This window comes from Choloepus didactylus, chromosome 19 (genome assembly GCF_015220235.1).
Source record: "Choloepus didactylus isolate mChoDid1 chromosome 19, mChoDid1.pri, whole genome shotgun sequence".
Lineage (NCBI taxonomy): Eukaryota > Metazoa > Chordata > Mammalia > Pilosa > Megalonychidae > Choloepus > Choloepus didactylus.
The window spans coordinates 65,873,253-65,899,865 of record NC_051325.1 but is presented as its reverse complement, the minus strand read 5'-3'; the positions used below and the strand labels follow the sequence as shown (position 1 = coordinate 65,899,865).

The 26,613-nt window shown below is 55.1% G+C and overlaps 1 protein-coding gene across 11 annotated transcripts in view; it reads left to right on the top strand.

The window, feature by feature from the left end:
- ZBTB46 (zinc finger and BTB domain containing 46) overlaps window positions 1–26,613 on the top strand; it is a 65,048-nt gene that overhangs the window by 11,818 nt on the left and 26,617 nt on the right. For 8 of the 11 annotated variants that reach the window (XR_005213007.1, XR_005213008.1, XM_037811231.1 and 5 more), the window contains exon 1: window positions 3,981–8,551. Coding sequence is in view for 9 of the 11 variants with exons in the window: in XM_037811231.1 (XP_037667159.1) it covers window positions 7,261–8,551 (1,291 nt within the window). In the remaining 2 variants the exon portion in view is untranslated. Of the gene's footprint in view, window positions 1–3,980; window positions 8,552–26,613 lie in introns of those variants that run through there. The other 3 variants (XM_037811235.1, XM_037811234.1, XM_037811236.1) reach the window with 2 other exon arrangements.

Below are 26,613 nucleotides of genomic sequence, written 5' to 3'. Positions count from 1 at the left end.
GATACGTGGGGTCACTCGGGGACGCGTATGGGGTCACTCGGGGATGCGTGGGGTCACTTGGGGATGTATAGGGTCGCTCGGGGGTGCGCAGGGTCACTTGGGGGTGTGTGAGGATGCTCAGGGTCACTTGGGGTCACTCTCTGTGTTGGGTGCGGGGTCCTGCGAATCCAGCTCCCAGGGTCAACGCTGACGCTCACAGGGCGGTTCCTGATGTCACACACCTCGGAGCACTGAGGATGTTTATATTCTGGTGTCTGCTTTAAAGATAGCCATGCCGGTTGCTGACGAGGTTTACACGGATTTTTCAAAGTAATTAATGCCTATATATTTTATTTTAAAATTCCTAGATTCATCATTAATTAATAAAGTATAGGAAGATGGAGAGAAGTTTCCTCTAACCCAAGAGAAATGCCTCAGCTCTTTTACTTGAAATTGATTTTCGTTTAGTTTTTCCTTAACACACAAATTAAATTTACCTTTTCTTTTCTTTTTTAATGTGGAAAATGTAACTGTGTAATTTTGCCCAAATTTGGAATTTCCCTATTAGTGGGAGGTTTTCTTACCAAAAGATTGCCGTTTTAGTGGATCAGTGCTAACGCCTTAACACTGGTATTCGTAGGATATTAAATTCTTCTTTTGGATATTTTAATGCTCCTCGGTTTGTTCTTGGTTTTTTTTTAATTTTTCCTTAGGAATAGTTTATAAAACGTTTCATTGTAGTAACGTCCATACAACCCAGTACTTCCCATTTCAGCTCCTTCTGAGACTCCGGATCGACAGTGTTTGTGTGCTCGGTCTCGAGCTGCGTCGCCGCCAGCCCCGCTCGAGCAGCTGCTCCCGTGCGTGACCCCGCTGCCCGCTGCCTGCCTGCTGCCCACCGCGTGGAAATGGCTCCTTTCGGGGCCGACGCCGAGTCTGGAAGCGCGTGGCCTTGTCCTTTGAGGAAAGTGGCGTTGGCCGACGTAGACGCGTGGCTGCGAGACGCGGGAGCACTTGGGATGGCGATGGCTGGCGAGGCCCGTGGGGGCCCCTCCCGGTCCACCCGCTGACCCACCCAGACCCCGAGGGTGACGTGCAGGCGGAGGAGCAGGGGCTGGTGGGCAGAGGGGGCACCTGCGCCTCGGGCGTCAGCGCCTGCTGTCCCTGCCGGACGCGGCAATGGCCGGCCTCGGGCGCAGCCGAGCTCTCCCAGGGCAGGGGCAGGGCCATCCGAGCCGTGGACGCCCCTTCAAGGTCATGACGGGAGAAAGGACGTGCCCCCTGTGGCCGCGGCTCCTTTGAGGGCCACAGACCCCTGCTCCCCTGCCCGCAGTGCCCCGTCTCCACGGCCACCCCTGGCTGGGGCTTCCGGGGAGTGTTTTCAGAGAAAGAGGCTTTTCACGGTGGCGGCACTGCTGCAGAACGTCCCTCTGCAGAGCCAGCGTGGGGGGCCTGGGTTCAGCAGCTTCCCTTGAGGGGCGGCTGAGGGGTGAAGTGGGAGGTGTCATGCCCTGGGGTGACCCCAGCCCCCCTGGGTTCCAGGAGCCACGGGAGGAAGCTGGGAAGTGAGTGGAGGCCGAGGAGGCCTTCCCGTGTCCCCTCTCCTCACCCGTGTCCCCCTCCTCGCCTGTGTCCCCCTCCTCTCTGTGTCCACCCTCCTCACCTGTGTCCCCCTCCTCGCCCCGTCCCCCTCCTCACCCGTGTCACCCTCCTCACTGTGTCCACCTTCCTCTCCTGTGTCCCCCTCCTCGCCTGTGTCCCCCTCCTCTCTGTGTCCATCCTCCTCACCTGTGTCCCCCTCCTCGCCCCGTCCCCCTCCTCACCCGTGTCCCCCTTCTCGCCCGTGTCACCCTCCTCGCCCATGTCCACCTTCCTCGCCGTGTCCACCTTCCTCTCCTGTGTCCCCCTCCTCACCTGCGTCCCCCTCCTCGCCCCGTCCCCCTCCTCGCCCGTGTCCCCTCTCCTCACCCGTGTCCCCCTCCTCACCTGTGTCTCCCTCCTCTCTGTGTCCACCCTCCTCACCTGTGTCCCCCTCCTCGCCCCGTCCCCCTCCTCACCCGTGTCCCCCTCCTCACCTGCGTCCCCCTCCTTGCCCCGTCCCCCTCCTCGCCCGTGTCCCCCTCCTCGCCCGTGTCCCCCTCCTCACCTGCGTCCCCCTCCTTGCCCCGTCCCCCTCCTCGCCCGTGTCCCCCTCCTCGCTGTGTCCACCCTCCTCACCTGTGTCCCCCTCCTCGCCTGTGTCCCCTCCTCTCTGTGTCCACCCTCCTCGCCTGTGTCCCCTCCTCTCTGTGTCCACCCTCCTCGCCTGTGTCCCCCTCCTCGCCCCGTCCCCCTCCTCACCCGTGTCCCCCTTCTCGCCCGTGTCACCCTCCTCGCCCATGCCCACCTTCCTCTCCTGTGTCCCCCTCCTCGCCCCGTCCCCCTCCTCACTGTGTCCACCTTCCTCTCCTGTGTCCCCCTCCTCACCTGCGTCCCCCTCCTCGCCCCGTCCCCCTCCTCGCCCGTGTCCCCTCTCCTCACCCGTGTCCCCCTCCTCGCCTGTGTCCCCCTCCTCTCTGTGTCCACCCTCCTCACCTGCATCCCCCTCCTTGCCCCGTCCCCCTCCTCGCCCGTGTCCCCCTCCTCGCTGTGTCCACCCTCCTCACCTGTGTCCCGCTCCTCGCCCCGTCCCCCTCCTCGCCCGTGTCCCCCTCCTCGCCCGTGTCCCCCTCCTCGCTGTGTCCACCTCCTCGCCTCTTGTTTCCGTGGCCGTGTGGAAATCTGCACCCCTCTCATGGGGCTCTGGGACCCAAGGGGGCAGATCGCTCGCTTTCCTGAGAGAAAAATTTGTGGCAAGTCAAATTTGAGGCCAGACGTCGCAGGACTCCGTGTTGGTGGCCCCGGCCGGGCTCAGGCAGGGCCCCGGGGCATTGTCCCTCCGCAGCCGCATCCCGCTAACGGCCTCCGCATCGCTCGTCGTTCCTTGTGGGGCCCCTCGGGCGCCTCTGCCTTTTCGCTGTCGTCGGCAGCAGCGCCGGGACGTCTTCGAGCGAGCGGCCTTCTCGGGTCACCTCCTCGGAGCGGGGGTCCCTCGAGCGGGGAGTGTTTGGGGCAGTCACGCCTGCCGGACTCTCCTCGGGGCCCGGCGCCGGGACGGTTGGCGCAGCCGCGCGCGGTCCTGGCTCTGCGGAGGTGGCCATGGCCTCGCCCGGCCTTGCCCGCAGCCCTGGTGGGGCCGCCCGGTGGCAGCTCCGCGGTCCACGGCCTTCCCTTTGGGGCTCTGGCAGAAGCGCTGGGTTTGGGGCGCTCGAAGGGAGCGTGTGGCGAGAATGCCCCGGTCGAGGCCGGGGGGCCCGGAGGACAGCGGTGCCGCGGGCTGCGCCCTCCCAGGGAGCCGTGGCGACGTGACGCGTGGAGCTGGCTGCTTCAGGGGGGCTGGCCGCGTCCGGGGTCGTGCTGCCGCCACCCTCTTCCGTCACCGGAACTTGTTTGTCGCCCCAGAGACCTGCTCTACGCACGGCTCCCGCGGCCTGCGCGTTCGATGCTGGATTTGGTTGAAATCTCAGCCGCGCTCTCCGGGGCTCCGGGGTCGCCTCTCCGTAGGAGACGGCGGAGCCAGCTGGGCTCAGTGGGCCCTTCCTGTGCCCCACGGCCAGAGCACGCGGGGCCTCCTTGGAGCGTCCCTGGGGTCCCTGGACCCCAGCTCTTCCCAGGTCTATTCTCGGCCCCTCGCTTTGCAGAGGCACGGGTCTCCGCTGCGAAGCAGGGGTCCTGCTCTGAGGGCCGGGCCGGGAGCTGCCCCAGGAGGACGCAGTGGCTGGACCACCTCAGCTGACCCCCACGGTGACCCCCGACCTGCTGGACCACCTCGGCTGACCCCCACGGTGACCCCCGACCTGCTGGACCACCTCGGCTGACCCCCACGGTGACCCCCGACCTGCTGGACCACCTTGGCTGACCCCCACGCCCCCCCCCCCCAGGACTGCCCTCAACAGACCCCCACACTGACCCCCCACCCGCTGGACCCCCTCGGCTGACCCCCGATGTGTCATGTGGATACAAGCCTGTTGGTGATTCTACATTTCTGTTGGAACAGGCAGCCTCGTGGTTTACGTAGCTCCCCAGGGGCAAAGGAAGAAGAAGGAAGCGTCCGTCCTGCTCCTGGATTCCGTGCTGTGGTCGCACAGTGCTGTGAACGCAGCACGTTCCCAGCCGTCTCCCCCTTTCTTGGTTCTTGCGTCGTGAGACAGTGACAGTCGTGAGGGAGGTGGAGCGAACGATAGATGACGCTTTCAGCAGCGTCGCTTCTGTTTGTGATTCATGAAAATGGCCTGTGGCCAAGGGCCTTTGCCTGCAGATATTGGTGGAGGAAATGTTTCGGGGTGAGCTGCCTGCCCCCAGACGAGGCTGGTGGCCGCAAGGCCGGGGGTCCAGTCTGGGTGGACGGCGGCTCTCCTCGGCCTCACCCGGCGCCCGCTCCTCCTGGGAACACCTGGGAAGGAGACGGCGCGTTCCCGACGCCCGGAAGTGGGTAGCTGGAGCGGGATGCTGGTGCTTGAGCTGGGAGCGGGCTCCGTGGGGAGCCCTGGACTCGGGGTCACACGGTCCTGTGGAGCACGCAGCAGCGGGACGCCAGCGGAACCTCGCCGGGGGGCGCAGGGGGCTGGTGTGGAGCCCGCGCTCCACGGTCGCTGATTGTGAGGCCGTTGGCAAGTCTTGGGGCTTCGGTCTCCGTAGTGAGACGGAGGTGTCCCCACCTTTCCCGTGACCCTGGGGATTCGAGGGTCCACGGAAAGCGTCCAGCACAGCCTGGGCCTCGTGGGCGCCGTTGTTGGGTGGAGTGATTCACGGATCTCACGCTCCCGGCACCCTCCAGGGTGGGGCTTTTTGGAGTTTGGCTCCGTGGTCTGGAGCGTAAATTCAAGTTGTTTTGGAAGCCAAAGTGGAGATGCCAAACTGTTTCACAGGGATGCTGTTTGAAATCAAAGGATCTTGAGATAACAAGCTATAAATAAAATAAATATTGGACAGCCTTACTCAAAATAAGTAAAAAGGCAGAGGTGGTGCTTGGGAAGAATACTGGGGTGACGGCATGGCTTGGAGGTAGCACTGGTCCAGCAGCTCCCCATTTGTGCCCGTCTCGCCCGCCCGGCGCCATCTGTAACTGGCGACCGTCCTTTGGTGGACGTGGCGGATCCATGAAAGGGCCCCCGGTCAGGGAGGCGCCCCGTGGTCCTGTGCAGATGCGTCCCCCTTCCCTTGAAGGAGCCGAGCGGCGGCAGGCTGTGGTGGAGCAGGTCCTGGGTGCTCCTCAGGCTGTGAAGGGGCAGTTTGCCATGTTGCCAGGAGGTTTCCGTTTTAGGGCTGCAGCTGCCAGAAGGCTGGTGAGCAGGGCTGTGCTGTCCAGCCACGGGCGGTGGGCAGAGCCCTGACTTCATGGAGCTGGACGATGACTAAATTTGAAACAAATTCACACATTCTCCTGACCCTCCCTGGCTTGGAGGAGTGACGTGTATCCTGTCTGCTCTCACCACAGGATGCCCTCTTTTAGACGAGTGTGGGATTTTCTTTTGATTGCACTGCGCTGTTTCCGAAATGAAAGTTTTATTGTTTTTCGTATTGTAAAATCTCCATGAAGCACATAACTGATTTTTAAGCTGCCCTGATTGAATAATTCTGTATTTCAGAACTTTCAGAATTTTTCAACTTATTTTAGAAATGCAAGTCCTGTGGGGTGGACATTGTGTCTATAAAAGGTCACTGGTGTTTTCCTTTCCTTTTCATTGTTCTCCTTGTTCATAAAAGATCCGTTTTGCTGGCCAGTAAAGAGATGTCTTATTCATATAGGAAATCAAACAGTGAAATGTACAACTTCCAAATTTGAACATAGGGTACCTGAAGCTTTTAAAAATAATTAATTATTAACCCAAACTTTGGATACTTCCTGTCAAATTGCCCCCCATCAGCATCTCTTGCAGATAGACTGCAGGGGTTGATTCGATGCTCTGAGTTTAAATGATGACCGTTTTCCTCGATTTAAAGCGTGGTTCAGCCCCTCTCTGAATTCTTGTCGACCTGTGGGTGCAGAATCCGGCTGCGTCACCAGCAGTGCCCACCCAGCCAGGCCCCGGTGCCGACGGGCTGCGGGTGCAGAGCGCGGGTCTGTGGGCCTGTGACTGCCCCGGCCGCCTGCCGGGCAGTTGTGGTTGTCCGGCTCGCGGACTGTGGTCGCTGGTTCGGCTGCTGTCGCGGGCGGGCAGCCGCAGGGGGCTCTGGCAGGCTGGGGGGCTACGGCGCGGGGCACAGCTAGCCCGGTCCATGGGGTCAGTCCCACATCCTTGTCCTGCCAGCCAGACGACACGGAGGGGAGAGGGGGCCGAGCGCCCCCCGGCACTGCTCACGGCCCAGCTGCGAGGGGGCTGGGGGTCCGAGGGAGAGGAAGGGAGTGGGGGCTTTTAGCCCTTTGCACTCTTTCCTCAGCCTGTTAAATATGAAATGGAAAAACTACTTTTCTCATGAGGGCATTTTAAAGATTATTTCAGGTAATGTTTGAAGATATTGTGTAATGACTAAAGGAATGCATGTTTATTGTAACAAATTTGAATAAATGAAGAGGCATGTGAAGTAAACCAAGCTGAGATCCCCGCACACCTCCCCAGTCCTGTCTCCCCCCAGCCCCCCGGCCCGTGCCCCCCACCTGGTCCAGCTCCCCCAGCGGGGGCTGTGTGCCGTGTTTGGGACGGTTGTTCACAGCAAAGACCCCACCTGTCCGACGCGATCAGCATGTTTTCCTGGTGAACACGCCTCAGTATTTCTGGTGAGCTCCAGAAATACGTGACCGAGCAGGTCGGGAAATGGGTGTTTAACGCAAGATGGAGCCCTCACAGCTCTGTCCCCGGGCAGCAGTGAGACACAGAACGGGACAGAGAAGGCTGGGATAACCGAGCGTGTGCAGCTGCATGGGTGCGTGTGCACCGGGTCGAGGACTAGTTCTTGCGGGTTCTGTGTTCTGGGAAGCTGGCCATCTTTCCCTCGGCAGTAACCGGAAGTCCTAGAGCCTCTCGGGAGCAGAACTGCTCAGGGCCAGGGACCCAGCAGCCTCTGGAGTTAGTTTTAGCTCAGAATTTTGGAAGTTTCTAGGGGCTAAGCCTCTGAACGTCTGCTCTAGATCCTGATTGCCGTGTTGGCGCCTAGTTAACCAGGCAGAAGGGAAGATGGCCGCAATTTAGGCCTTTAGCTGAGAGCTCCAGTTCGGGCAGGAAGTTGCTCTGGCCACTGGCAGGTGTTTTGTTTATTTCCGGGATGTTTGCCTTTCGTGCGGAGGGTCGGTCCTGTGTGTGCAGGTTCTGTCTGGAGAGCCGTCTTCCCTGGGACGCTGGCGAGCCTTGGCGTTTCGTCTGCGTCGGCGTGGCCCGGCGTTCGCGGTGGGCGCCCGGGCTCCCCGTGCGGGCGGGGACGTGGGGGTCCTGCGCGTGTCCCGCTCTGCCGTGCGCTCTGGCCCTGCCACCGGGCCCCGCGGGGCGCGCCGAGCCGCCGCACACTCACGCAGCCCGTGCACGCGCGCTGCCGTCTTCCACCACGTTTGTTTGTGTCGAACTTACGGCCGCTCTTTGGTTCTTTCCCGCAGAGTCCGTAGAGGGGAAACACCGAGACTTCCAGATGAGCAACCGACAGGAAGACATGGAGATCGCGTCCCACTACCGGCGCCTGCTCCGCGAGCTGGACGAGCAGCGGCGGCTCGGCGTCCTGTGTGACGTGTGTGTCGTCGTCGAGGGTCAGGTCTTCAAGGCGCACAAGAACGTGCTGCTCGGGAGCAGCCGCTACTTCAAGACGCTGTACTGCCGGGTGCAGCGGGCGCCGGGGCAGGCCACCGTCACGCACCTGGACATCGTCACGGCGCAGGGCTTCAAGGCCATCCTCGATTTCATGTACTCCGCCCACCTGGCGCTCAGCAGCCGGAACGTCATCGAGGTCATGTCCGCCGCCAGCTTCCTGCAGATGACAGACATCGTGCAGGCGTGCCACGACTTCATCAAGGCCGCGCTGGACATCAGCAGCAAGGCCGACGCGGCCGACGAGCTGGCCGAGCTGGAGGCGGGCGGCCCGGCGGGCGGCGCGGACGCGCTGCTCTCAGCCGTGATGGCCGGCCGCAGCCTGTCCCCGTGGCTGGCGCGGCGCACGAGCCCGGCCAACTCCTCTGGGGACTCGGCCATCGCCAGCTGCCACGAGGGGGGCAGCAGCTACGGGAAGGAGGACCTGGAGCCGAAGGCGGACGGCCCCGACGACGTCTCGTCGCAGGCTCTGTGGCCCGGGGACGGGGGCTACGGGTCCTTGCGGATCAAGGAGGAGCAGATTTCACCGTCTCTCTGCGGCGGCCACGAGCTGCCTCCCGCCCAGGACGGTGCAGGGCAGCCCGCCTTCTCCGACCAGGGCGCTGGGGACGGCTGGCAGCCCGCCGGCAGGAGGAAGAACCGGAAAAACAAGGACACCGTCCGGCACATCACGCAGCAGGTGCAGGACGACAGCCGGCCCGGCTCCCCGGCACCGTCCTTCCTGCCGACCTCGGGGTGGCCGTTCAGCAGCCGCGACTCAAGTAAGCCTATGGTTCGCCGCGGGCTCTGCCCCTGATGGCCAAAGGCTCGAGGCCCGGCTCACAGTCGGTGGGCGGCGTGAGTGCAGGGATCGCGCCCCCGGCCTCGAGGAGCCGCTGCGCTGTCCCCTGCCTGCTTGGCGCAGGAACCACCGGCCAGGGCAGCCCAGGGGCGCGTCTCCGAAACTACGCTGGGGAAAGGGAGGGACCCTCGGAAGGCGCTTCTGCAGCCCCGCGGTGGGATTTGCTTTGCTTTGCGCAGGGGAGCCTCTCGTGAGCTCTGATTTGGGTAAATGTGTTTTCCTTGGTGTTAAAAACACATAACATGAAATTTACCACTAGCGGCACTTAGTCCGTTTGCAGTGTTGCCGGCCATCGCCCCTGTCTTCTTCCAGAGCTTTCTCATCACCCCAGAGGACACCCCGCAGACCCCTGCAGACCCAGTCCACTCTCCGTCCCTGGACCGGCCCTAAGGCTGGAGCTTACGCTGTGCGGCCTTTCCCGGGTGGCCTCTTCGCCGCAGCACGTTTCCGGGGTTCATTTGCGTTGCGGCGTGAGTCAGAGCATCATCCCTCTTTTCAGCTGAGTAGTGCTCCATTTTATTCTGCAGTCACTGCTGGGCACTGGGGCTTTTTCCAGCTTTTGGCTGTTGTGAATATGGCAATTTAATTTTAAAAGATTTAGAAATTAGTTAAAATTTTTAAAATAAAATTAGGTAAAATTCTTAAAATAAAAATTTTGAAGAGGTCAAAGAAGGTGCAGGAATGCCCCGACTTGTCCATTGTCCTGTCCCAGGAGGCTCGTTTTCCATCCTGTAGCCTCTGTCCTTTGCTTCTCGTTGTGGAGATGCCACGTGGATGTGGTTTTCTCAGTGCCTCGGAGCCTCGGCTGCAGCAGCCCACGAAAACAAGGCCCTCACTTCCTGGGACGAGGATTTTATATTAGTTAATAAGTGCAGGTTCTAATAGTTCAAACTGATAGATTGGGGTCTTTTCTTGTGGTCTCTGCACATTACTGTTCACTAAAGGGGAACCTCAGAAGACAGTGGCCCTTTCTGGGGGCCCCTCCTTGGCCGAGAGTCGGGATCACTGCATCCGTTTCCGGGTGGCTCCAGCTTAGCTAAAAACTTGTCCTCAGGATCTGAATGACATTGTTGCATCTGTCTCCTGAGCTAGTAACTAAATCATCAGCTCCTGCCGCACACCGGCACTGCCTCGGGTGCTGAGCAGGTGGTCACACAGCCTGTGCTGAGCCCTCTTGGGGCGGCCCGGAGTGGACGGGTCTACCCGTCTCCCAGTGGGGGGAGGAAGATGTGCCTGGACTGGGAGTTGACCCAGAGCGGGATGGAGACCGGCCTTTCTGGGGTGGAGATGGGGGTGGTGATGCGCACTGCGGGCTCAGCGAGGTGGGTCGGGGGCCCCTGCACACTCCCCGGGCAGGCTGGAAATCCGCCCCGAAGTGCCTGAGGTGTCAGGTGGGAAAGAGGCAGCAAGCCCGGGAGTCCGAGCTCCAGCAAGCGTCACAGACACTGAGCCGTGTCCTGGTGGGGGGGCTGCCCCACTCCCCAGCCGTGGAGACTTCTCGGGGTGGGGTGGGAGGCCGAGCCCCCCTGGTGGCCGGGGTCCTCCTCCCCTTGGCTGAGAGCCCCCACCCTGATTCCCCATGGCTTACACCCTCCACCCCCCGCCTCCCAGCCCGTGGCAGGAAGCTGGGCTTCCCTCAGTTTCTCCACCCCAGCGCTGTTGGCATTAGGGTGGGCTGTTTTCCGAGGGGCCGTCCTGGGCCCTGTGGGGTGTTGAGCGGTGTCCTGGCCCCACCTGCTCGATGCCAGGAGCACCCAGTTGGCACCCATGGATGTCCCCTGGGGCATGGCCCCCCCGAACGACCGGACGGTAACTGGGCCCGGTCAGAAGACTCATGTTCTTGAGTTGATGGGGGTCACTCACTCCCCTGCTGGCCGTGCACGAGGACACGAGGAGGGGCTCATGCGTCTTGGGCAAGGGGCGGTGACGTGTCTGCAGCCTTTCCCCCGCTCTCTGCTGAAGGCCCCAGCGCGGCTGTAACGTGGCACAGCAACTCAAAGGCGAGGCGGCGAGTGGGCGGGCACAGTGGGGAGGGGGTCTGTCCCCGGCACCTGGCTGTGTGTCCCTCTGTCTCCCGGGCTGTGCTGAGGCTGGAGGCCTTCAGAGCTGACCCCTTAGGAAGACGCAGCACCTGTGCGAAGTCCGGGTCCGAGGTTTGAGAAGCCGTTGCCCAGCGGAGGGTATTTTTGGGCTCAGAAGAGTGATTCAGGCTGTGAACTTCTGTTAAAGTCTTCGGGTGCTGGGTTCCCAGGAGCAGGGAGGTGGCTGCCGGACGAGCCGGCGCTGCTGAGAAGAGGCCAGCGGTGGGCCCGGGCCAGCGGCTGCCCGTCTCACCGAGCCGCTGCCCACCCTGGCCAGTCTTCCCAGGAGATTTCTCACTCTCACTTCTAGGAGAACAAGGCGAAAAGCCCTTTCAATTGTGTGTGTGTGTGTGTGTGTGTGTGTGTGTGTGTGTGTGTGTGTGTGTGTGGCTTAAAGCAGCACTGGTTTGTCATGTTCTGGTTCTGTGGGTCGGAAGTTGGGCCCGGTTCCCGCTGGCCGTGACCGCAGCAGGTGGCCTTCTCTCCGGAGGCTCCGGGGCAAGTCGATTTCCTCCTGCCCGTCCAGCTTCTCGGGGCTCTCCGCTCTCCTTGGTGTGTGGCCCCTTCCAGGCCGCCCGAGTCCTCCATCGCTGCGTTCTGACTCGGACGCTTCTTTCTCCCTCCAGTTTTTAAAATAACTTTTTATTTTGAAATAATTTCAAACCTATAGGACAGTTGCAAAAACAATACAAAAACCATACAGAGAACTCTAGCATAGCCGCCACCCAGACACCCAGGTCCACCAGCTTTTAGCGTTTTGCCCCATTTGCTGTCATTCTGTCCGTCCATCCATCTGTCCATTTGCCTAGTTACCTGTTTTCTAAACACTGAGAGCAGGTCGTGTGCTTCGTGCTCCCAGAACACTGAACACGGCCGTGCTGCTTCCATTTTTTTTTTTTTTAAATGTTCTAGTCATACATAAATCGCCTAGGATTTCCGCTACAACCATGTTGGATACGTAACACAGTGTGGTGATCACGTCCACAAGGCTGTGTCATCGGCCGTGCCCTCCATCACCCCACGCAGGAACGGCACCCTGAAGCGTTAACCCCCATTCCCTGCCCCAGCCCCATTCTAGTTCCTGACTCGATGGGTTTGCTTATTCTAATTATTTCACATCATCAAGATCATACAATATTTGTTCTTTTGTGTCTGGCTTGTTTCACTCAATGTGACATCTTCAGGGTTCCACCGCGTTGTTGCATTGGAACCACACTCGCCTCTGTGGCTGAGCGGTGCTCCGTCGCGTGTGTGCACCGCGTTTGTTTCTCTGTTTCTGGCTTGACGGGCATTGGGCTGCTCCTGCCTCTGGCAGTCGTGACTCATGTTGCTGTGGATGTGGGTGTGAAGCACCTGCTCGAGCTCCTGCCGTCAGCTCCGGGTCTGTGCCTGGGACTGGGGCTGCCGGGCCACGGGGTGGTTCTGTGCGTAACCGAAGCACGGCCAAACCGTCCCCCATGACCGCTGCGCTGTTTACGTTCCCCCCAGCGGTGAGGGAGTGTTCTTGTTTCTTCACATCCTCCCCAGCACTTGTGATTTCCATTGTAGAAAAGGCCTTTTTTAAGGAAGGTGTCGTTCAGCTACAGCTGACCACGCAGGACCCTCGGCTGACCTCTCGGACCCCAGGCCTGCAGCAGGGACAGCTGCCCCCTCCTCTCTGTGCACCCCCACCTTGGCTTGGGGTGTCTCTGGGGCCTGTTGCCTTGTAAGTGATTTTCCAAAGAAAGCCACACATTCTACCTTAGCAGCTGCCAAGAAACGGCTGCCATTCGCCTACACCCCTAGGTTTCAGCAGGGAATCTATATCATAGCTCATGGGAAATACTCAGGTATGCAGATCGTTGCACACACACACACGCACACACGCACACGCGCATGCACGTTACAGCCACAGACAGGCCTTGTTAACCCCAAGTTAACGTCTCCTCAGCTTCCCCAGCTCTGGCCTCCCTGGTCTCTGGTCTCCCCGGGCTCCGGCCTCCTCACCCGCGGAGGACAGTGACCGTCTTGGTGGCTGTGAGGCTTTGATGGGGCAGGTTCTTGAAGCTCCCAGGTCAGGAGCTGGGGCCGGGGCAGCCCAGGTCTCCTGACTTCAACACCCACGCATGTTCCTGAAAGTTTCCACAAAAATAAAGTTCCTGTAGCTAGAACAAGATTTGTGGTTTTGTAAAGTAAATATTTGTACTTGAACTGGGTAAGGCTGAAACTTGACATACTGACATAAAAAAAAAACGTTGCTATAAAGCAGCCTCAGGTGGGTGAAGATGGGTTCTGGAGACTCCAGCCCCAGGCGCCCGTCTTCCAGCCTGCTCGGGGGAGAGGCGGCTGGGCCGGCTCCCGGGGTCTGAGCGGCCTAAATGAGGCCCCTTGTGTGCATGGCCGGGGTTCTCTTCCCACAGCCTGTGGGGCAGGTCTTAGCCCCCAGAGCTGATGTGGGGCTGGGACCCCCACCCCACCCCTCTGCCCTCCCACACCCACCTCGACTTCTCGGTGGACCAGGGATGAACCTCGGCCTGGGGGGCCCTGACTGCTCGTTGAGCGGCCGCCGGGGGCCCCTTGCTGATCGGTGGTTCTCGTGCACGTTTGGTCCTGTTGGAGCCGCTGGCGATTCTGGGGTGCTGCCGTCCCCCTTCGGTGGAGGAGCCTTTCTGGGCCCCTGGGTGTCTAGGAAGCCGGGTCCGGGAGAGGTTGGTGCCCGGGGGGGACAGGCTTGGCTGTTTGAGGCCCTGCTGCCTTCTGGAACTTGTCTTTGGGTACATCTGAGGGTTTATTTTGGGGGGCTAGCCCCAGGAGCGGTTCTGGGCTGTGGGGTGTATTTGTTTTCCGTCGCTGCTGTGACAAAGTACCACACGCCCAGGGGCTCAAATGGCACGATTTCTACTGGGGACCAGAAACGGAAGTGGGGGGCTGCATTCCTGCGGGGGTCTGGGGAGAGCCCAATTCCCTGCCCTTTCCAGCCTTGGGGCCCCCGTACCCTGGGCTCGGACCCCCACGCCAACCCCCGGCAATGACTGGTCCACACAGAAGATGCAGGACGACCCCAAATCGCAGTCCTGAACTGGGTCGTGTCTGCTGCGCCCTGAGCTGCTCGAGGGAACGCGCCTGGGTTCCCGCTGGGGCTTCGCGGGCCTCCACCGCGGGGTGTGTGTCAAAGCAGGAGTGTGTTGTGAAAACTGCCATTCCTTATTCCTATTTTTGCAGTATAATATACACACAACCAACTGCACGGATTTCAGGTGATCAGCGGGAATAACTGTTTGTTTCCCCCTCTTATTTTACTGAGGACGTAGTCACGGAGGAAAGTTGAGAAAACTAAGCAGTGACCGTGCACTCGCCCACTGCGCAGCCTCTCCAGTCGCTAGCGCCTGGGTGTTCGCTTTATTTCCCGTTGTGGCTAATGACCCCTAACTCCTTACCTCGACGCAGCTCACAGTCAGCCGCAGACAGCAGCACTCGTCACGCGGAGTCCCGGCAGGCCCGTCAGCGACTGCGATTCAGATCTGCTGTGTTTTTAGGTAAAACTTACATATAGTGAAATGCCCACATCTTACTTGGCTAAGTTTTCATACGTGCCTGCGCCTGTGTGACTCAGACCCTGTCCAGATCGAGGACATTTGCCGGAAGTGTTCTCGTGCGTCCTGCCCGTCAGTCCCTGCTCCCAGCCCCACAGGGGTCACACTTCTGATTTCTTCCGTTTTGCCTGTTTGGAGCCGCATCCAGACGAGCCGCGCAGGGAGCTCTGTCCTGTGGTGCTGGAGGAGGACCCACTCGTGGGACCCAGACCCAGACAGGCTGCGGGCGCTGCCCACTGTCCACTGTCCAGTGTTTGCTGCACACTGCCCCTGTCCACTGCCCGCCATCCGCTGTCCCTGTCCACTTCTGCTGCCCCTGTCCACTGCCTGTCTGCTGCTTGCTGCTCCTGTCCGCCGTCCCTGTCCACTTCTGCTGCCCATGTCTGCTGCCTGCCTCCTGCTGCCCCTGTCCACTGTCCGCTGTCTGCCGCCCCTGTCTGCTGTCTGCTGCCTCTGTCCACTGCCTGCCGTCCGCTGCCCGCTGGCCTGCCGCTTCCTAGTGGACCCTGGGCTGCTCCCAGTTTTTAACTATTATGAATACAGCTTCTGTGCACATTTTTGGCAAGTCTATTTTGGGGCCTGTGTTTTCATTTTCTTAAGTAAATACGAGCTGTGGGATTGGACACGGGGAAGGGGTGTGTTCAGTTGTGTAAGAAACTGCCAGGCTCTCCCAAAGTGGCGGAACCCTCTTGCACCCCAGCCAGCAAGTATGACGAGCGCTTGCTTTGCTCCAGGTCGCCACCAGCTTCTCTTGTCGCCCGTGCTCTCGGTTGTAACTGCTCCAGCCCAGGCCTTGAATGCGTGTTCCCCAGCTCCCCACCACTCCCTTGGGCCCCTTTGCCGTCAGCCCCCTCGGTGGCACGGTGGCCTCCGAGCCCCAAGGGGAGAGCGCTGTCCCCTCGGTGCTTTCCCCCAGGTGTGGCTCCTTTGTATCTGGCTTACTTTACCTTTTTTTTTTTTTTTTTTCATTTTGAGATAATTATAGATTCACATGCAGTGTAAGAAATATCGCAGATAAGCTGCGTCCCCAGCAGTCTCCCCAGTGGTGCATGTGCCGAGGTCCCTGCAGCGTGTTGCCCTGTGAACTTGTCCATCCCCCACCATCCAGCCCCAGAGAGACCCGTCCCCGGGAGCCCGTGTCACTGCTGCCAGCTGGCAGTCTGCCCTCCCTTCCCACACATCCCGTGTTCTCAAGGTTCATCCGTGTTGTTGTGTGGTGTTCCGGTTTGCTAATGCTGTCATTGTGCAAAATACCAGAAATGGATTGGATTTTATAAAGGGGGCTTATTTGGTTAAAAAGTTACAGTCCTAAGGCCATAAAAGTGTCTGAACTAAGGCATCCACAAGAGGACACCTTCACTGAAGAAAGGCCGATGGCATCCGGAACACCTCTGTCAGCTGGGAAGGCACATGGCTGGCATCTGCTGGTCCTTTGCTCCCAGGTTGTGTTTCAAAATGACTTTCTCCAAAATGTCTCTGGACTTCTGTCTCTTTTAGCCTCTTCAGCTCCTGAGCATCTAACCGTCTGGGGGTCCTCTTAGTTTCTCTGGGGCAAACTCTGGGCTTCATCTCTTAGCTCAACATCTCCAAATGCCCTTCTGTCCACATCTCCAAGCATCCACATTTTTGGCCTTCTCCAAAATGTCTCTCCCAGCTGCTCTCCAAAATGTCCCTCTCTTATAGGACTCTAGTGGTTTAATTAAGACCCACCCTGAATGGGCAGGGCCCATATCTCTGTGGAGATAATTTAATCACAAGTCTCGCCCACAGTTGGTTGAGTCACATCTCCATGGAAAAACTCAATCAAAAGGACACACCCTAATCAGAAAGATTAATAAATCTGCCCCCACAAGATTGCGTTAAAGACTACGGCTTTTTCTGGGGACGTAATATATACAAACCAGCACATGTGTCATTTCTTTTTTCTTCTTTCTTGCCAAGTTGTCGGGATGTAGCACAACTTGCTTATTCCTCTGCCTGCTGATGGATTTTTGGGTTGTTTCCAACCTGGGGCTATTATAAATAAGGCGTCTATGAACATTCTTGTACGTATGTTTTCATTCCTCTTAGATAAATATCTTGGAGCAGAATTGCTGGGTCATTGGTTAGAGCATGTCTGACTTTTAAGAAGCTGCCGGACGGTTTCCCGGGTGGCTGTATTACTTACACCTACCCCAGCAGGTAGCAGTCCCGTTTGTCCCCCGTCCTCGCCGGAAGGTGGCGTTTCCATCTCTCCCACCGTGGCCGTTCTGGAGGGTGGGTGGGGATGTCTCCCGACGGTTCGCGCTGCGTCTCTTTGGTGGCGGATGCTGTGCGTCTCTGTTGTCGCGGTGAAGCACCTGCTCCCGCTCCTCGGCGCCCTGCTGTGCGGTCCGTTTCTGAGACACCAGTGCTCCAGCGGCGCTGAGGTTTTACCGTGGCCTTAATCCACGCCGAGGGGCCTCTTCCTCGTGCTCATTGCTCTTCTTTGGGGAAGCGTCTGTTCAAATCTTTTGCCCATTTTTTATATTGTCAAGTTGGAATTCTTTATGTTGTCTGCTTATAAGGCCTTTATCAGATATGTGTTTTGCAAATATTTTTTTTCATTTTGTCTTTTCATTTAACAGTGTCTTTTAAGGAGCATAAGTTTTTAATTTTTTAAGAAGCCCAATTTGTCTTTTTTTTTCTTTTATGGCTCGTGCTTTCTGTGTCCTATCTAGAAAATCTTTGCATAAGCCTAGTTCACAAAGATTTTCTCCTGTGGTTTTTCTAGGGGCTTCGTAGACTTGGTGTCAGTGTGGGTCCATGACCCAGGTTGATGTTTGTGGTGGCGAGAGGTCAGGCCCGAGGCTCGCCTTCTGCAAACGGACGTCCAGTAGTCCCAGCTCGTCTGTGCCCATCTGGTCCACCTCACCCCTTGGTGGACGTCAGTCGAGCAGGCACACGTGCCCGTTGTTGCTTCTTAAAATAAAGCAGGAGAGTCGAAGGTGGTAGTTGGCAGATTTTGTGAAGATGGTGCGTGTGTGTTGTGTGTGTATGAAATCTACCGTTTGCAGCTATATGTTTTTTCACTGTAAATTTTTTAAAGAAAAATTCTTGCATGTTATGAACACTGTCTTTGACAGTTATAGTGTATGCGGAAACTCGATTTTAACTGGAACCAAGAAAACATGACGTTTTAGATGCAAAGGATAAATGTAAACCCCGAGAGAGAGAAGGTGAAACTTTAGACAAAGTGCATCTGTAGGAAGGTTTTTTTGCACTTTGTCTTGTGAGCTGTGGTGAATGTTTGATGCATAAACTGCTCCTTGAGAGTAGGATTGAGAGCGGGTGTGAGAAGCCTTTCCCTGAGTCAGCTGGCCTTGCTGTTTCCGGCGGTCCTGTGCCTGGAGTGCTCCGGAAGCTTCTGCTGCTGCTGTTTCGGCGCCACTGCACGGATTTCTCCTGCACCAAGGCTCCCGGCCGTGGCCTCCACAGGAGCCGCAGGGAGTGGCGATTGTGGGGGTGACACGGGGTGTGAGACCTGTGTTCCTCGTCCGTCCCCGGTGACAGCCATGTCCCCCCGGCCCAGGTTGCGCTGCCTCTCCCAGCGATCTAGAACATTCTTTCCTGGGGCAGAGGCCATCCCGCTCCATAATCTGTTTATATCTTGCTTTGCAACGGACACTTAATGGTCTAGTTTAATCTTTTACAGACTTCATTTATTTTAATTATTTTGTTTCCATTTTTCAGCTGGAGATTTTAAGAGAGCTAAATTTTCACAGTGTTACGATGTGTTGCTTAGAGGAAGAAAAGCCCCCACCGTTTTCTGTACTAACGTCAGTCATTTCTGCATCTGACAGCCTCGCTCAGGAGAGCGGGTTTGACTTTTTCTGTTGGGAGGAAGGTGCTTTTCTTTGGGTTCCTGGCCACCTGTCGCCACCTGAAATATACAAAAATACATTCCAGGCCCAGGTAGTTGTAAGGGCTTGTCTGTCCGTGTTTCAAGAATCGGAGAGTGTGGACTCGTCGGCACCTCGACCGCGACGTCTGGGTGGGTTTTGCGGGAGGTGCCCGCGTCGCTCTGCTGCGCCGCAGGGTTTGCAGGAGGCCGCTGCCGACAGCCGCAGGGCTTGTGCCTCCTCCTGCCTCGAGGCTCTTATTTCGGAGACTAGGCTTCATTTCCCCAGACTTGTTATTCCTATGGTGAGAAAATTTGACAAATTTGGATTCCTGTTAGATTTTTAAATGACTTTTTCAAACAAACAAGTTCACAGGGAGAAACAGCTTCTGGAGGGGGAAGAGCTATCTTTGGGGGCAGCTTTCCTGTTGCAATTGAAGGCGCCATGGATTTTACCAGCGGTCGGTGTGTGTGCTGAGTGGGGGGCTCCCGGGGCCCCTTAGGAACCAACCTGCGGGAGCAAAACCAGGCACCTCACCGGCCGCCAGGGCCTCAGCGATTTGGGGAGAGTAGGCTTCTCACAGTTCACCTGGCCCATACCTTTTTGCCGGAGTTATAGGTGGAGCTGCCTGGGCTTTTTAAGTATGTCCACAGCCTGACTCCTTCAAGAGCTGGAGCGTGAGCCCCGACCGGGAGCGTGGGCTGGACTTTGTGCCTCGTGTCTAACAGATAGAACGTGGTGGCAAGTGACCCCGAGACCTGCAGGGTGGCTGCCGTGTGCAGAAGCCTGTGGCCGAGCCAGCCTGTGGCGGCAGCCAGCACTAACTTGCCGGCACCCACCGGAAACCTCGGGGTGACCCTGGGCCAGGACCCCCTGCCAAGCTGCTCCTGAGTCCCTGTCTCGCAGGCACTTGAGAAAGTAAACGCTTGCTGTTTTAAGCTGCTAAGCTCTGGGGTATTTGTTATGCAGCAGCAGATAACTAATACAGGTTGTTGATGACCGCTACACAGCGCTACTTGGTTCTTGCTTTTAAGTGTTTGGGTTTGGGAACAAGAAGACTTGGAGGGACAGTCTTGTACGCAGCTGTGGACGTCAGGCAGCGCTCAGGAGATCTTCCGCCGGCCGTGTGGAAGGAGTGGCATCAGGCCGCGCCGGCACGTGCGGGGGCCTCCGACAGCCTCCCTGGCCGCAGGACGAGCTCTCTTCATGGAAGCCTCATCAGGCCTCTTTCCCAGGCAGGAACCCGTGGGCCTGGGGTGGAAGGAGGCAGTGCTGTTGTAGCAGGGTGAGGAGACTATGTCTGCTTCCTCGGGGAGGGCAGAGGGGAGCCTTTTAGGAACAGCACTCATCGGTCTCGAAGCCGGTGCTGTCCCCTTCCCAGTGATGCTGGCAGACGACCCCAGGGCCGCACAGTGGACTTGGGGCCAGCAGCCCCAAGCGCCCAGAGAGCGTCCAGGCCCATGCGGGTCTGGGAGGTGAGGAGCTGGGTGTGGGAATCCTGGACAGTGGCGGGTGGAGCCGGGTCCCCGGGGAGCCGGCAGGTGCCCGGCCCGCGCCTCACCCTGACAGTACTTTCCTTAATAAGACTGAGGAGCCCCCGAACCCAGGCCGAGAAGCTTCCGGAACTACGGAGGAGAGCCGGGACCCAGGCACCTCAGGGGTCCCTTCCCCCTCAGCAAGACAGGTGGGGGAGGTTGGGGGCTTGGCCCTTGCGCCCAGGTTGGGGTGCAGAAGCAGCAGGTGGGGTGGGGGCCACGCTGGCCACGGAGACCCTCCTGGGGCGCTTGGGTCCTCGGCTGGCTCTGGGAACTGAGGCCGCAGGGTCCAGAGCATCCCGCGGGCCCCAGGCGCTTCTGTGCAGCTTGGGGAGACCTCCCCCCACACCACATCCCCTCAGAGACCCTCGCTGCCCTCCTGAGGCCACCTAGGCCAGGAAGGACATTGCCCAGAAGTGGGGCAAGCCAGCCCCCAGCCCCCAGAACACCCCTGAAATCGAGGGGAGTGGGCGCTTCTGGAAGAGGCAGCGAGGCACCCTGTGCCCGGCCGTCCCCTCCCCGACCCGGGCCTCTCTGCTGTCCGGTCCCTGCTCCAAGTCCAGCCCTCAGCTCCTGGCCCGCCCCCTTCGGTTCTTGATTGATGCTCCTTCCAGAACATTCTTCCTAACACCTGCTGCATGCTTTTCTGCCGGAACATCTGGTGACATCCCCACAGTTGAAGTTCGTGCCCCCACCCTGCCCCCCACCAGCCACCTTCCTGCCTCAGGCACTGGGAGCCCTTCCCTGTGGGCCCCTTACCCGCACCACCTGCCCGGCCCCTGCCCCTCCTCGCCCGTGCGGGCGCCCCGGGGCCATGGGGCTCTGGGCTCTGCCTCTGGCAGCCCCGCGGGCAGGGCCCGGCCTCCGAGGGGCTGGTGCGCTCCTCCTGCGGGAAGGTCTGCGGCAGGTGGGCCTTGCTGGAATTTGGTCCAGGAAAGCAGAGGTGGCTCTGGGAAGCAGCCTCTCGGCCAGAGCTTCTGGGGCACTTGGAGGGGCGGCAGCCGCGTGTCCGGAGCCCAGGGGAAAGCGGCCTCGTGGGGGCCTGCAGAGTGCACCCCACAGCTGTGTCTCCACGTTTGAGGCGTGAACGGCCTCCCTTCCCATCGGGGCAAGCCCCCAACCCTGGGCAGGTGACACCCCCAGCAGGTGATGCCCCCTGGCAGGTGACGCCCCCGGCAGGTGACATCCTCTGGCAGGTGACATCCCCTGGCAGGTGACACCCCTGGCAGGTGATGCCCCCCTGCAGGTGATGCCCCCCGGCAGGTGACACCCCCGGCAGGTGACATCCTCTGGCAGGTGACACCCATGGCAGGTGACATCCCCCGGCAGGTGACACCCCTGGCAGGTGACATCCTCTGGCAGGTGACACCCCCGGCAGGTGACATCCCCCAGCAGGTGACACCCCTCTGCTCACCTGTCTTCGTGACAGCGAGGCTGTGCCCGGGCAAAGTCTCACTCCCGGTTGTTTCCCTCCCTCATCGTGACTCGGGTGCAGTTCTCGGGGGTGTGCAGGGCTGGGTGTGACTGTTCACTGGAGCTGGCATCTCAATCTTCCTAACAAACACCTTGATTATTCCCAGTGTTTTTTTTTTTCAATTTTTTTTCTAAGACTTTTCCCAACTTTTTTTTTTAATTCAGTTTTATTGAGATACATGCACATACCATACAGTCATCCACGGTGTACAATCAGCTGTTCACAGCACCATCGGATAGCTGTGCACTCAGCACCAGAATCAATTTTTGAACGTTTTCTTCATTCCAAAAGAAATAAAAATAAAAGTAAAAAAAAAAACACATAAAACATTCCATCCCCCCATCCCACCCTATTTTTCATTTAATTTTTGTTCCATTTTTCTACTCATCCATCCATACACTGGATAAAGGGAGTGTGAGCCACAAAGTTTTCACAGCCACACTATCTCCTCTTATAAGCTACATTGTTGTACAATCTTTGCAACAACAAGGCTACTGGGTTGCAGTTTGACTGTTTCAGGTATTTCCTTCTAGCTGTTTTAATACACAAAAACCTAAAAAGGGTTATCTATATAGTGCATAAGAAGAACTTCCAGAGTGACCTCTCGACTCCATTTGAAATCTCTCAGCCACTGAACTTTATTTGGTTTTATTTTGCATCCCCCGCTTGGTCAGTAAGATTTTCTCAGTCCCACAATGCCAGGTCCAGGCACATCCCCAGGAGTCATATCCTGCATTGACAGAGAGATTTACACCCCTGGGAGTCAGGTCCCACATAGCGGGGAGGGTAGTGAGTTCACCTGCCAAGTTGGCTTAGAGAGAGAGAGAGAGGCCACATCTGAGCAACAAAGAGGCACTCAGGGGGAGACTCTCATAAGCGGACAATTATAAGCAGACAATTATAAAGAGATTTACCCTCTCCTTTGCAGTAACAAACTTCATAAGGGCAAGCCCCAAGATCGAGGGCTCGGCATACTAAATGGTTAATACTCAATGTTTGTGAGAACATCAGTAATAACCCAGGTGGGGACATCCAACATTTCTGCATTTTTTCCCAGCTCCTCAGGGGGGCCCTGCAAATCAATTTTTATTCTCTGCTGAAATTTCTTTGGTATGTATTGGATTTCACACTGACCTGTACAAACCAACCAGATCTCACTTTCTATTCAGAGTTCCATGTAATTATGGTGTTTGAATAAACTGACCATACAAGTTAAATTATTTAGTGTGCTGCAGAAAATACAGATCCTGCACCAAATAAACATCCCTTCCCTTGGTCTCACACAGAAGTTGAAGTTTTAAAACACAGCCAGTATCGTCCTTTACCCTTTGGCCTGATTTGCCTTAGTCCTAACCACATCTGCTTCATTCATATCTCTAATTGAAGTCTGGATTCTTATTCAGCCTTTTTAACAGTTGCTGTATGTGCTAATACTGACATTCATAGCTGCTGAGCTCTAGCTCTGAGTTTCAGGTGTTGCACAAATACCCAAAGTTCCAGAGACTGACCAGGTTATACACGAAGAGCCCAGTGTCTCAGAATTTAGAAATAACCACTACAACTCAGGAACAGATGTGACTGCTGTAAGAGCTTACAGTCTAGGGACGATTACAATAAGCGGTCCCCTGATAAGCTGTGCTCTAAGATTCCATTCTCAGCGTTCACACATTGTAGTTAGTCCATATCAGTGAGGCATTATGAGGTTTGTCTTATCGTTTCTGGCCTACTTCACTCAAAATGCTGCTCTCAGTATCCACTCGCATAGTTGCGTGTCTCAGGGCATCATTCCGTCTTTCAGCTACTCAGTATTCCTTGTGTGCGCACACCACAGTTCACCGTTTCGCTCATCAGTCGATGTACCCTTAGGCCACCTCCATCCATTGGAAACTGTGAACGCTGCAGCCATGAACACCAGTGTGCAAATGTCCATTCGTGTCCCTGCTCTCAGATCTTCAGGTATGTACCCCATAATGAGGTTGCAGGACCTTATGGCCCCCACATACTTAGCTTCTTGTGGAACCACCCCACTGTCCTCCCGATGGCTCCTCCATTCTGCTTCTCACCAACAGGAAATAGGTGCATTGCTCTCTCCATGTTTTCTCCAGCACTTTTATCCCTCTGTTTAGATTTTTCCCTGCAATTTTATAGAGATATATTCACATACCATACAGTCATCCACAGTGCACAATCAATCGTTCACAGTATCATCATATAGTTGTACATTCATCACCACAATCAGCACTTGAGCATATTCATTACTTTAAAAAAAAAAGAAAGAATAAAAAAGATTAAAAAAAAACCCATACAATACAATGTAATAATAATGTCAGACACCACCACCACTACCAAGAATCCCATACCCCTCCCTTATACCCCCTCTCATACACACTTAGCTTTGGTATATTGCCTTTGTTACACTTAATAGAAGCATATTACAATGTTACTGTTGACCATAGACTCCAGTTTGCTTTGATTATATTTTTCCGTAATACCATCCCTTTTTCAACACTCTGCACGGTTGACATTCATTTGTTCTCCCACATGTAAGAATATTTTTATATTTGTACATTTAGTAACAGTCATTGACCACTCCAGTTTTTACTAAGTTACACAGTCCCAGTCTTCATCATCTATCTTTACCTCTGGTGTCATACATTCTCCTATCCCTCCTCTTTCAGCCTTACTCACAGACTTCTTTGTTCAGTGTACTTACAATATTGTGCTACCTTCACACAGTATTATGCTATTTATTCCTGGATCTACACAATCAATCGTGTTGAACGTTCTGTAGTCCTTCAGCATCAAATGCCTGACCTCTACCCTCTTTCTATCTCCTGGTAGCCTGTGTTGTCAGTTCTCAGCTTTAAGTCTCAAAGTTTGCTCATTAATGTTAGCTCATATAAGTGAGACCATATAGTATCTGTCCTTTTGTTTCTGGCTAACTTTGCTCAACATAACATCCTCAAGGTTCATTCGCATTATTATACGTTCCATGTCTTTGTTCTGTCTTACAGCTGTGTAACATTCCATCGTGTGTATGTACCCCAGTTTTTTTATGCACTTGTCCATTGATGGACATTTTGGCTGTTTCCGTCTCTTGGCAATCATGGTTAATGCCGCAGAAAACATCAGTTTACAAATGTCCGTTCATGTCTTAGCTTTCAGTTCCTCTGGCTATATACCTAGCAATGGAATAGCTGGCTTATTTGGCAAATCTGTACTTAGCTTCCTGAGGAACCTCCACGCTGTCTTCCAGAGTGTCTGCACCATTCTACATTCCCACCAACAATGAATAAGTGTGCCTTTCTCCACATTCTCTCCAGCACTTGTCATTTTCTTTTTTTTTTTTTTATAATGGCCATTCTAGTAGATGACATCTCATTGTGTTTTGATTTACATTTACATTTCCCTAATAGCCAGTGAAGTTGAGCATCTTCTTATATGTTTTTGAGCCATTTGTATTTCCTCTTCAGAAAAGTGTCTGTTCATGTTTTTTGCCTATTTTTAAATTGGATTGTTTGTCTTTCTGTTGTTGAGTGTAGGATCACTTTATATATTCTGGATATTAACCCCTTATCTGATATGTGGTTTCCAAATATTGTCTCCTGTTGTGTAGGCTGCCTTTTAACTTTTCTAACAAAGTCCTTTGATGTACAAAAGTGTTTAATTTTGAGACCCTATTTATCTATTTATTCTTTGATTGCTTGTGCTTTGGGTATAAGGTCTAGGAAACCACCTCCTATCACAAGATCTTTAAGACATTTCCCTACGTTTTCTTCTAAAAGTCTTGAGATCTTAGTGCTAATGTTTAGGTCTTTAATCCATTTTGAGTTAATTTTTGTATAAGGTGTGAGATAGGAGTCCTCTTTCATTCTTTTGGAAATGGATATCCAGTTCTCCAAACATCATTTATTGAAGAGGCTGCTCTGTCCCAGTTGTTTTGGCTTGACTACATTATCAAAGATCAATTGTCTGTAGATGCAAGAGTCTATTTCTGAACACTCAGTTCGATTCCATTGGTCGGTATCTCTAGCCTAATGCCAGTACAATGCTGTTTTGACCACTATAGCTTTGTAATATGTTTCAAAGTCAGGTACTGTGAGACCTCCCAGTTCATTCCTCTTTCTCAAGATATTTTTGGCTATTTGGGGCAGCCTGTCCCTCCAAATAAATTTGGTTATTGGTTTTTCTATTTCTGCAAAGTTGTTGGGATTTTAATTGGGGATTGCATTGAATCTATAAATCATTTTAGGTAGAATTGACGTCTTAACTATATTTAGTCTTCCAATCCATGAACATGGTATGTTCTTCCATTTTTTCAGGTCCTGTTCAATTTCTTTTAGCAGTTTCTTATACTTTTCCATGTAAAGGTCTTTTGTGTCCTTGGTTAAGTTTATTCCTAAATACTTGATTCTTTTGGTTGCTATTGTAAATGGGATTCTTTTCTTGATTTCCTCCTCTTGTTGCACATTACTTGTGTATAGGAACACTACTGATTTTTGCGTGTTGATCTTGTAGCCTGCTACTTGGCTGCATTCATTGACTAGTTCTAGTAGCTTTGCTGTAGATTTTTCTGGATTTTCTACATATAGAATCATGTCATCTGCAAATAGTGAAAGTTTTACTTCTTCCTCTCCAATTTGGGTGCCTTTTATTTCTTGTTCTTGCCTAATTGCTCTAGCTAGAACTTCCAGCACAATGTTGAATAGCAATGGTGATAGTGGGCATCCCTGTCTTGTTCCTGATCTTAGAGGAAAAGCTTTCAGTCTCTCCCCATTGAGTACGATGTTAGCTGTGGGTTTTTCATATATTGCCTTTATCATATTGAAAAAGTTCCCTGCTATTCCTATCCTTTGAAGTGTTTTCAACAAGAAAGGCTGTTGAATTTTGTCAAATGCCTTTTCTGCATCAATCGAGATGATCATGTGGTTCTTCTGCTTTGGTTTATTGATGTGGTGTGTTATATTAATTGATTTTCTTGTGTTGTACCAGCCTTGCATACCTGGAATAAACCCCACCTGGTCATGGTGTATAATTCTTTTAACGTGCTTCTGGATTCGATTTGCGAGTATTTTGTTGAGGATTTCTGCATCTATATTCATTAAAGAGATTGGTCTACAATTTTCTTTTTTTTTTTTTTTTTGTGGTATCTTTGTCTGACTTTGGTATTAGGGTGTTGTTGGCATCATAGAATGAGTTGGGTAGCTTTCCCTCTTCCTCAATTTTTTTGTAGAGTTCAGCAGGATTGGTACTAATTATTTCTTGAATGCTTGGTAGAATTCACATGTGAAGCCATCTGGTCCTGAACTTTTCTTCTTTGGGAGCTTTTTGATGACTGACTCAATCTCTTTACTTGTGATTGGTTTGTTGAGGTCGTCTGTGTTTTCTGGAGTCAATGTTGGTTGTTTATGCTTTTCTAGGAAGTTGTCCATTTAGTCTAAGTTGTCTAGTTTATTAGCA